Source organism: Mustela nivalis (genome assembly GCF_964662115.1).
Source record: "Mustela nivalis genome assembly, chromosome: 16".
Taxonomy (NCBI): Eukaryota; Metazoa; Chordata; class Mammalia; order Carnivora; family Mustelidae; genus Mustela; species Mustela nivalis.
The window spans coordinates 29933526-29945721 of NC_139035.1; the positions used below are offsets into that span (position 1 = coordinate 29933526).

General features: G+C 39.0%; 1 protein-coding gene across 8 annotated transcripts in view; it reads right to left on the reverse strand.

Annotated features, from left to right (window-relative positions):
- DNAH14 (dynein axonemal heavy chain 14) overlaps positions 1–12196 on the reverse strand; it is a 348451-nt gene that overhangs the window by 286915 nt on the left and 49340 nt on the right. For 6 of the 8 annotated variants that reach the window (XM_082704493.1, XM_082704492.1, XM_082704488.1 and 3 more), the window contains exons 6-7: positions 10775–10927; positions 8882–8994 (exon numbers count right to left, since the gene is read on the reverse strand). In XM_082704493.1, the coding sequence (XP_082560619.1) occupies positions 8882–8994; positions 10775–10927 (266 nt within the window). Of the gene's footprint in view, positions 1–8881; positions 8995–10774; positions 10928–12196 lie in introns of those variants that run through there. The other 2 variants (XM_082704494.1, XM_082704495.1) reach the window with 2 other exon arrangements.

Here is a 12196-nt window from a genome sequence, read left to right on the forward strand (position 1 = left end):
TATAATTCTCATAGACACACAATTTAGTTACAATATCCCAATAAATATAAACACTATAAAAATATATTTTTCTTGGAGGCGCCAGGATGACTCTGTCAGCTAAGTGTCTGGCTCTTGATTTCAGCTCAGGTCATGATCGTGGGGTCGTGGGATGGAGCCCCACAGTCAACTCTGTGCTCCATGTAGTCAGCTCGAGACTCTCCCTCCCTCTCCTTCTGTCCTTCTATCCCTTCTCCTTGCTCATGCGAAAACAAATTGACTAAACATATTCTTCTCTCTATACATTTATTAGCTTACTATATTTAAGAGACTCATATTTCAAGAGTCAATTGAATTTCCAGTGATAAGGAAAAAGTACATTGATAAGAAATTTTTGCATACTAATGTGTAAAAATAATCAGCTAGTGTTTGTTATTTGATACTTGTTTTTGAAAAGATGTATTTATAATTTTAAAAACTCAAAGAAGCTATCTGAGAAGGAATTTAATGGTGATGCTAGTTTGCCAAAGTGAGATTCCTTATGCAGCAAGAGGAACTGCTAGGGTCTGGACTGCCCAAGAAGCCAACCAGCCCATCTCACTGCTGACTGAGACTCCCAGAAGCCAGAAGGAATTCTGAAAGAACCCACTGCTGTCACAAAAACAGGCACACCTGAGGCCTCAGAAATCAGAAATGCCTCTGATTTAGCACCTTGACCTTAAGTCAGGCTCCCAATAGGCATTCCAGCTAAATTCCTATCTCACTTTTCTCTAGTCATGGAACCTCAGGACTCCAGAAGTTTCCTGGAAAGAATCCCAGATGAATCCGCCAGCTGACAGTGTGAGGCATGTCCACAACAGGCTACAGAAGTGACACCTCCAGACAGGCCCCCAAGGTTAAGAAGCTGGTGCTGCTGCTTGAGTCACCCTGCACTGCACACACCGCACAGCCAACAGAAGCCACCAGCACTGCAGATTGACCTTATTTTCTGTTTGGACCGTTACTTGCTACAATGTTAGTCATAAGAAACTTTACAAAAGATATTAAAAATGGAACGTCTGGGTGGTCAGTGGGTTAATCCTCTGCCTTCAGCTCAGGTCATGATCCCAGGGTCCCCACATCTGGCTCCCTGCTCAGCTTCCCCCTCTCTCTGCTGGCTTGTGACCTTTCTCTCTCTGTGTGTGTCAAATAAAAATAAATAAATAAATAAAATATTAAAAATAAAATTCAAAAGTCAAATGAAGGGGACGCCTGCATGGCTCAGTTGGTTGTCTGCCTTGGGTTCAGGTCATGATCCCATGCCGGGCTCCCTGCTCTGTGGGGAGCCTGCATCTCCCTCTTCCTTTGCCTCTTACCCCTGTTCATACTGTCAAATAAATAAAATCTTTAAAAATATATAAAAAACAAATAAGATGAATTTATCAGTTTTAAGCCAACTAAACTTTAATTTATACTTTTCTAAGAAAATTCATCATTTTGACCATGGAATGACTGATGCCAAATGTCATATAAAAAGATGACTCATCCCAGTTCCAACTGTGTTTTGAAAGTTTGATCAACTAAAATTACTCAGAGTGGAGTGGACCCTAAGGATTGATCACAGGCAAGGACAACAGTGGAAAGCCCAACACTGACAGTTTAAATAAACGGATTCAGAGAACAGTACTTTCCTACTATCGTAAGCTGCTGCCTGGCTGACGGAGATGCGGCTGTCACACACGTTCTCGAAGAGGTCCTGCTCGGAACCGTGTCTCCACGCCCCATCTCCACTGCCACATGCTTTGGTTCAGTCCCTACAAGACCGGCTCCCTCACCTCCCACCCTTCTCCAGTGTTTCAGCCACACCACATCTAGCCTTGAATACACACTCACCTTGGATCTGCCCTGGAGCTTTTCACCTTAGCTGTATTGAGACTATTCTCAGCATTCAGGCCTCGGATTACACAGCACATATCTGGCCATCCTTTCTAAAGCAGCAACACATACACATCTCTGCTTAATTTCTCCACTTTATTATCTTTCTGGCCCTTATCCCTAGCTGAAATAATCATATTACTTACTTATTATCGATCTCCCTGCATTAGAATTGGAAGTTCTACAGGAACACAGACTTTGTACATTTTCTACATGATTACATCTAATCAGGGCCCATAACAGTGGGACAAAAGAAGTACCAGCAAGTGTCTGTTCTGTGAGGAACTTCTCTGCCACAAATCCATTCACTTCTCTTAAAAAAGATCTTCAACCGTTTATCATATTAAATGTAACCATTTAAAATACTACTACTGTCTTTTCCTAGCCTCCAGCAGATAGCAGCAGACCACAAGGAAACACAGACACAGAAGCAGGAAGATAGTGTAAAGGCGCTGTAGAGACACATGGCAGCCGCCCTTGTGGGGAGCGCAGAGCACCCAGAGACCCAGAAGTACTCTGCTGTACACCTGAAACTGATGTAACATCACGTGTCAGTTACACACAAAGGAAAACACTAGACACAAACACAAAAAGAACAAGTCTGGGACTTTGTGTGAGGGATCAGCAGTCTCAGGAATCCTGCTGTCATTTCCCGTCATTTAAAACTAGGTAAATTTTTAAATGATGACTTTGAATCAACAAGCTGTCCAGCTCCCTAATTCTCTGATTTATTTTCCATTATAACATTCCTTCTCTACCTGATGTTTTACGTATCTATATGTCTATATGTCTCCTACTAGAAGTTATTTGAGAGCAGGACAATCATTTGTTTTGTTCAATAGAGTATCCCCAGCATCTGGAACAAAGATTCTTAGCAAGCTCTCAATAAATATTTGTTTAGGGGTGCGTGGTGACTCAATAGGTTGTGTCTGCCTTCTGCTGAGATCATGATCTCAGGGTTCTGGGATCGAGCCCCAGATCAGGCTCCCCACTTAGCAGGGAGTCTGATTCTTCCTCTGCCTCTGCCTCCCCTGCTAGTGCTATCAAATAATACACAAAATATTTTTCAAATAAATAAATGTGTTTAATGAATAAATGCATGAAAAACAAAAGGTCAATTAAATTAAGGTCATTATAGTTAATTTAAATTCAATCATAAAAAATAATTTTCTTATAATATTTATCCAAGAAGATGAGGAGTTCTAATATTTAAATGAGCAAATTTAATCTAAAAAATTTTTTTACTCAGGTATAATTGCCATACAATATTAATATATTAGTTTCAGGTATATAACACAGTAATCTGACATCAGTGTATACACTGTGAACCAAGGAGCAGTTAGTTAACGTCTGTTATGATTCAGAGTTAACATGGTGTTACTGAGTGTACATTACATCCTCAAGGTCTACTTTACAACTGGAAATCTTTACCTTCCAATTTTCTTCACTCGCTTCATCCCCCTTCCAACACCTCTCTTTTCTGGCAACCTACAACTCTATCCTCTGTATTTCTGAGTGTAGGATTTTTTGTTTAGGTTCCACATATAAGTGAAATGATATGGTATCTGCCTCTTTCTCATATCACTTAGCATGGACACAAATGACAAGATTTCTTTCTTTCTTTTTTTTTTTTTTTTTAAATGGCTGGGTATGACTCCATTTTTTTTTTTTTTTTTTAAGATTTTATTTATTTGACAGAGAGAGATAGCAAGAGAGGGAACACAAGCAGGGGAGTGGTAGAGGGAGAAGCAGGCTTCCCACCCAACAGGGACCCCGATGCGGAGCTCGATCCCACCCTCAGATCATGACCTGATCCGAAAGCAGACGCTTAATGACTGAGCCACCCAGGTGCCCCTGAGTACTACTCCATTGCATGTATGTATCACATCTTCTTTATCCATTCATCCATGAATGAACTGTGGTTCCTTCTTTATTTTAGTTATTGTAAATAGTGCTGCAATAAACAAAGGAATGCATGTGTCTTTTCAACTCAGTCTTTTGGTTTTCTCTGAATAGATATCCAGAAGGGAACTCGCTAGATCATATGGTAGATCTAATTTTAGTATTTTCGGGAATCTCCATACTGTTTTTCATAATGGCCACACCAATTTATATTCCCACAAACAGTACACAAGAGTCCCTTTTCTCCACATCAAATCTTAATGATAGTCATTCTGATAGGTAGGAGGGAATACCTTATTTTGTTTTGATCTGCATTTCCCTGATTATTAGTGATGTTAAGCATCTTTTCATGTGTCTGTTTTTGGCAACCATAGGCAGATCCTGGAAAAATGTCTATTCAGATTCTCTTCCCATTTTTTTTAAAAAAGATTGATTCATTAGAGAGAGAGAGAGAGAGAGAGAGAACACACACAGGCAGGAGGGACAGAGGGAGAGAGAGAATCTCAAGCAGACTCCCCACTGAGCATGGAGCCCAATCCAGGGCTTGATCCCAGGACCCATAGATCATGACCTGAGCCAAAAGGAAGAGCCAGATACACAACTGACTGAGCCACCCAGTTGCCCCTTCTGCTCATTTTTTAAGTGATTATTTTTGTCATCAAGTTGTATGAATTCCCTTTTTTGGGGGATATCAATTCATTACATATATATGGTTTGCAAATATCTCATCCTGGTCAGTAGTTTGCCTTTTCATTCTACTGTTGGGCTTCCTTCACTGTTCAGAAGATTTTCAGTTAGATGTCGTTAGGCCCTCTTTAGCATATGAAAACTCCACTGAAACCTCCCTTCCCCTCCCCTTCCCCCAACAGCAGGGTACATAACCTGCCATCCCTCACAACCCGGGGCAGCAGCTCTTCCTGCCCACGGGTCCTGTCCCCGTGCTTTAATAAACCACCATTTTGCACCAAAGATGTCTCAAGAATTCTTTCTTGGTCATCGGCTCCGGACCTCAGCCCACCAAACCTCACCTAGGTTCTAGAACTTCATCAGTTCCATTGGCTTATTTTTCCTTTTGACCCCTTTGCCTTTAAGTCAGATCCAAGAAAATGTCACCAATGTCAAGGAGTTTATGACCTATTTTTCTTCTGGGTGTTTTATGGTTTCAGGTCATACATTCAAGTCTTTAACCCATTTTGAGTTTATTCTGTTTGGTATAAGAAAGTAGCACAATTTCCTTCTTTTGAATGGTGCTGTTCAGTTTTCCCAACATTGAAGAGATTTTTTTACCATTGCATATTCTTCCCTCCTTTGTCATAGATTAATTAACTATACAACCATGGGTTTATTTCTAGGCACTCTATTCTGTTCCTTTCATCTATGTGTCTGTTTTGTGCCAGTGCCATACTCTTTGACTACTAGAGCTTTGTAGCATGTCTTAAAATCTGAGATTGCAATACCTACAACTCTGTTCTTTAACACAGAGTATAATGCCATCTTTAAAAAACAGTTTTACTTCTTCCTTTCGAATCTGGATGCCTTTTCTTTTTCTTGACTAACTGCTGCGGCTAAGACTTCCAATACTATGCTGAATAAAACTGGGGAATGTAGTCATCCTTGTCTTGTTCCTAATTTTAGAGAAAAAGATTTTAGCTTTTCATGGTTGAATATTATTTTAGCTGTGGGTTTGTCAAATATGGCTTTTATTATGGTAAGGTATTCACCCTCTATACACACTTTGCAGAGCATTATCATAAATGAATGAATTTTTCAGATTCTCTTTCTGCCTCTATTGAGATAACCATGATTTTTATCTTCAATTTTTTTAATGTGGTATATCACAGTGTATCACATTTTATAGATGCTGAACTATCTTGCCATCCCTGAAATAAATGCCATTTGACCATGGTGGATGATCCTTTTTGTGTATTTTATAATCTGATTTGCTGACATTTTGTTGAGCATTTCTGCATATAAGTTCATCAAGGAAATTGGCCTGTAATGTTCTTTGTGTATTGTCCTCTGGTTTTTGTATTGGGGTAACGCTGGCCTCATAAAATGACTTTGGAAGCATTCCTTCCTCTTCCTTTTTTTGGAGTGGGGGAGAAAGAGTTTGAGAATAATGGGTATTAAATACACTTTGAAGGTTTAGTAAAATTCACCAATGAATCCAACAGATTCTAGACATTGTTGCTAAGTTTTGGATCACTGATTCAATCTCATTACTATCTAAATTTTCTATTTCTTCACGATTCAGTCTTGGTAGGTTGAATGTTTCTAGGAATCTATCCATTTCTTGTAAGTTCTTCAGTTTGCTTGTGCATAATTGTTCATAGTGACTGTCATGATCCTTCATATTTCTATTGTATCAGCTGTAACTTCTTTCATTCTGATTTTATTTGAGCCCTTTCTCTTTTTTTCTTGGTGAGTCTACCTAAGCATGTGTCAATTTTATCTTTTCACAGAATCAGCTCTTCATTTCACCAATCTTTGCTATTGTCTTTTTAGTCTCTATTTCACTTATTTCCACTCTGATTGTTATTATTTCCTTCCTTCTACTAACTTTGGGTTAGTAGAACTTGCTCTTCTTTTCCAGTCCCTTTGGGTATAAAGTTAAGCTGTTTGGGATTTTTCTTATTTCTTTTTTTTTTTTTTTCTTTTCAGCCTAACAGTATTCATTGTTTTTGCACCACACCCAGTGCTCCATGCAATCCGTGCCCTCTCTAATACTCACCACCTGGTAGGATTTTTCTTATTTCTTAAGGTAGGCCTGTATGGTTATGAACTTCCCTCTTATAACTGTTTTTGCTACACCCTATACAATTTTGGTTATTTTTCCTGGAGAGAGTACCCTGTGCATGTGAGAAGAAATGTATTCTGCTGCTTTTGAATGTAAGGTTCTGTGTATATCTATTAACTTAGTATTGTAGTCTTAATTTTACTACATTGGTCTTTTGACCTGTTAGCTTTATAAATGATTATAAAAGATTAATTCACTACCTTCACTATATATTTACCTTTTCCAGTGAGATTTTCACTTTCATATGTTTTCTTGTCATTAATTAGTACCATTTCTTTTCAGCTTAAAGAATCCCCCTTAGAGTTTCTCATAAGGCTAGTTTAGCAGTAATGAAGTCCCTTACTTTTGCTATATGGAAACTCTTCATCTCCTTCAATTCTGAATTATAACCTTACTGGGTAGAGTATTCTTGGTTGCAGTTTTTTTTTTTTTTCATTTAGTACTATGAATATGTTCTGCCTCTCCCTTCTGCCTTGCCAAGTTTTTGCTGAGAAATATGCTGATAGCCTATGGGTTTATCTTGTATGTAACAAGTTATTTCTCTCTCATTGCTTCTATGATTCTCTATCTTTAACTTTTGACATTTTAAGTATACTATATTTTGTTGTGAATCTCTTTGGGTTCTTCTTATTTGATATTCTCTGGACTTCCTAGATACAGATATCTGTTTACTTCCCCCAGCTTAAGGAAATTTTCAGCCATTCAAATATGTTTTTCTGTCCCCTCTTCTTCTGTGACTCCTATAATGAGAATGTTACTCCACCTGAAATTGTTCCAGAGGTCACTTACGTTATCTCCATTTAAAAAAAAAAAAAAACTCTCTTCTTTTTGCTGCTCTGTCCAGGTGAATTCCATTGTTCTGTAGTCTAGCTCACTATCTGACCCACTCTTCTGATTCATCCAGTCTGCTGTTGACACCTTTAGTGTATTTCTAAATTAACTTATTCTACTTCAGCTCTGAGACTTCCATTTGGTATTTTCTCTTTGCTGCAGTTCTTACTGTGTTCATCCATGTGTTCTTACATCCAGTAAGATGTGTTCATCTTACTGTGTTCATTCCCCCAAGTCTGGAAAACATCTTTCTGACCATTACTTTGAACTATTTATCAGGTAATATACTTATTGCCATTTCATTAAGGTCTTTTTCTGGGGTTTTGTCTTCTTCTTTCATTTGAATATACTCCTCTGTCACATTTTGCCTGATTTTCTGTGTTTGGTTTTTTTTTTTTTTTCCTATGTATTAGGCAAAACAGCTACCTTTCCCAAACTTGAAGTAGTAGCCTCGTGCAGGTGATCTGTGAGGCTGAGAAGCGAAATCCCCTCTGGCCATTGATGCCAGGTGCTCAAGTGGAGTGCTAAATGTGGGCTACGCACACCTGCTGGCTGTGGTGAGGTCGCAGATGTAGCAATGGAGGGGCAGGGCACTCACCTGGCAAGCTGGGGTGGGGTTACAGCTATGGCTAGGGATGGATGGGAGGCCTGTTCAGATGGCTGTGGTGCACCTGTGGTATGGGGGATTGGGGTGTGCTCAGGTTATATAGGAAGACTACCAAAACAGTGACTGTCAAGGGAGAATGGGATTGCAAAAACGGACCCTGCTAGTACTTCTATCCCAGAAAGAGTCCCAAAATGTTCCTGCTTTTCTGGCATTCACTTTAAAAATAGTAAGTGGGTCTTCTTTACACGTGGCTTAGCCACTTTTCAAGGTGCAGCTTTTGCTCTGGGTCCCAGGGTGAGCTGAGTGTGCATACAAACCCTTTATGAGCAGGTTCTCCATTGCCTAGGTTCTGTGGATTTCCTGGACATAATTCCCATTGTTTTCCATTTTGGTGGCTCCTCTCTGTGGTGCAGAACCCAAGGACTGGGGTGCCTGATGTGAGCAACATTCTTTACTCCTCAGGTAGTTTCCACATTTTTAAGATCCTTCCTGATTGTGGGTTGCTGCGCCCGGGGTGGGGTTTTTGATGAGCGCCAGTCTCTCTTTCCTCTACCTATCTCCATGTTGCCTTTATCCTCTGTTGTGGAGATACTGTCTGTCTAGTTCTCAGAACTCTTCCAGAGGAAATTATTGCACATACAGCTGTAGGTCTGTTGTGTCTGTGGGAGGGAGGCAGTTCAGGATCTTCCTACACCTCTATCTTGCCTAAAAAACTTCTATCGAATACTCCATTTTCTCTAATATTCCCCATAAAAATGTCATTATGTAGTAGAACCCACACATAAACCAGCCAGTCACTATTTCCACAGGACCATACTAAAAATAATTGGTTTCATTTTCTTTTATCTCACCGAAAATTAGAAAATATCTTGAATTGCTGTAATAAATGGTAACATTTTCTTTCTAAAAGCCATTCCAAAGTAGGTATGAGTTCTATTTCTTCTACATCACCTATTTTAGTAACCTGCAAATATAAAGCACAAAAATCATGACTTTATTTCTTTAAAAAATATGCACTATTTTCAAGAAATTAAGAAAGCCTGTGTTTGCCTTATAACCTACTTGCTTTCATAATTAAGCTTGTTCTATAGATGACCTCTACCACTTTATCTATACCCAAACTTGATTTCCCTTCCCACACTGATTCAATAGTTGCCATTTTCTAAGGCTATTTCTCATGATCCAAAAGAGAAAGAATAAGAGAAGCTTCTTCCTCACTTTTAGATACTTCTCACAAATATCTGTTCATTTTTCATTCTCATAATCTGTACATTTTCTGTAAATGTAATATTTATGAGCTCAATTTTAACTACAGGGGCATAATAGTTCCAAAGGGACTAATAATCCCATTACCAAGATACCTTACTTTGACAACCAAGAACCACAGGCCTTTATCAAGAAATTCCCTTCCCCAGAGTCACTCTTCCCCATCTGAATGTTAACATTTTCTTCAATTTCTTCTGGAAATAAAAGTCTGCCTATATCAGCACATATGTACTTATGTGCACAGTTTTGTTTATATAGAAGTTGTTCCTCCCACTTTCAGTTGATAATACACATCAGAGATATCTCCACATCCACACCTACAGATCTGCTTCATTCAGGTGTGGCCCTGCCCATGCTCAAATACTCTCCCAGCTGGGAGGCTGGGAGAGTAGGGGGAAGCAGTCAGACACTAAGAAAACGATCAAAATAAGTAATTCTATAATTACAATTTGTGATAAGTATCAGAGCGTCATGTAAGAGTGTAATAGGAGGTTTATACATCTGGCAATGAAGTTTCTGACAAACCTGAGAAAACGCTTTTTTCTTTTAACTATTATAATTCCTATATGTCAGCAAATCCTTGTAGTCTCGTTTTCTTTAAAAACAAACAAACAAACAAACAAAAACCTACACTTAGGGGTGCCTGGGTGGCTCAGTTGGGTTAAAGCCTCTGCCTTTGGCTCAGGTCATGATCTCGGGGTTCTGGGCTCTGCTCAGTGGGGGCCTGCTTCCCTTCCTCACTCTCTGCCTGCCTCTCTGCCTGCATGTGATCTCTGTCTGTCAAATAAATAAATAAAATCTTTAAAAAAAAACTACACTTAATAAGTATTTGAAATACAAATTATTAAAATTGAAGGGCATGTGGGTGGCTCAGTGGGTTAAAGCCTCTGCCTTTGGCTCAGGTCATGATCCCAGGGTCCTGGGATCGAGCCCCACATCGGGCTCTCCGCTCAGCGGGGAGCCTGCTTCCCCCCCCCCCCTCTGCCTGACTTTCTGCCTACTTGTAATCTCTGTCTGTCAAATAAATGGATCTTTAAAAAAAAAAAAAAAACTGAATCTTAAACCTTTATCTCTATAAAAAAAAGAGAAAAAAACTTGCTGTTAAGTTTCTCCCAAAGAAGTTTTTTTTAAAGATTTTTTTTTTAATTTATTTCACAGAGATCACAAGCAGGCAGAGAGGCAGGCAGAGAGAGAAAGGGAAGCAGGCTCCCTGCTGAGAAGAGAGCCCAATGTGGGGCTCAATCCCTGGACCCTGAGATCACGACCTGAGCTAAAGGCAGAGGCTTTAACCCACTGAGCCACCCAGGTGCCCCTCTCCCAAATAATATCTTAAACATAAACTATCCCTTAAATGACCAGGTTTACCCTGGTCCTTCTTTTGACCAGGTTTACCTGGTCATTACACGCAAAGATATTCTAAATTGAATAATGTTTTTCCATTATGATTCTAAAAGCTGAAAACACATATTCTATCTTACCTTTGAGATAAATGATGCAGTAACAATCCAAAATTCTTTGCAGTGTCTAGCTCTGTGGGCAGAGACCACCCGAAGATCATATGGATTATCGAGAATTTGACGATTTTTCCGAGGAAGGCAATATACAAATTCTCCATCATCTGTTAAAGGTTCCTGAGGTTAAAAAATTTTTAATTAACTTGACCAAATAAAGTAATAAAATGACTGAACAGATCACTCAGTAAATTGAAACAATTTTAGATTAAAATTAAGAGTAATATCACTAAAGAAAGCTAACATCAAATTATGTCCTAAGTTCCGCAAGATCAATCTTATGAAATATTTAAAATATGTAATTTTCATTCTTACACTGTGATGAAGCAACATTCACAAAAACTCCTCTATGTGCCTCCTAATGTGTGCTTATTCACACAAAGAACTTGGCAACGTATCTTTAACACACATGCCCCAGTGCCAGTCAGTCTGTCTGCCAACATCAGAAGCTTTTGGAGCGTGTTAATCATTTGTTTTGATAATGATGGTGGCTTAGTATTATAATAATAACTACTATTTGTGAAGTAAATAAATAATTTGATAAGTAATAAGTGTTTCATATACATTGTTCACCAGAATTTAATCTCTTAAATTTAATCTTTTAAAGTACCCGCGGGGTTTATGATCATTTTAGCTCATTAAACAGATGCACAAGTTAATATTTTGAGGAATGAGGCAATTGGAGGAAAGTCACAAAGACAGGAAGGGCAGGTTGAGATGGGAATGCGAGTCACACTGAAGCTGTGTTCTGAGATTCCGCTGTGTTACTGGAGCCTCTTTCTTACTCACCAGCCATTCCTGAGAAACCAGCCACTTCGTATTAAGAAAATATTTTACATGAAATTTATGTTTTTCACCTTTGAGACTTTCTCATTATTGGAATTTAAAAATCTCAGACCCAGATTTACTTCTTAAAACAGTTTGTGTCCTCGTTGAAGAATGTCACTGTTTCTCCCTAATTGTCCCAGGTGATTATTTTTAGGATTTATTTATTGGGGGAGAGGGGCACAGGCGGAGGGACAAGCAGACTCCCCACTGAACGTAGAGCCTGACATGGGGCTCAAATCCCATGACTCTGAGAACACAACCTGAGCAGAAACCAAGAGTCAGACACTCAACTGACAGCACCACCAGGGGCCCTGCACGGTCTTCTTTTGACCACTGAGAGGATACGAACCTGGAAATCTTAAGAAACGAGTTTAAAACTACAAGTAAAATGAAATAAGCCTCAAGTGATGATTTGTATAGTACATGGTTTGGTTACAGTTATGTGGCCACTTGAGCCATTCTTGTTCTAATTACTTACAGGAAGTTGAGGATACTAGAAAAAAATTTTTTTAAGATTTTTTAATTTATTTATTTGAAAGAGAGAGAGGAAGATCACAAGTA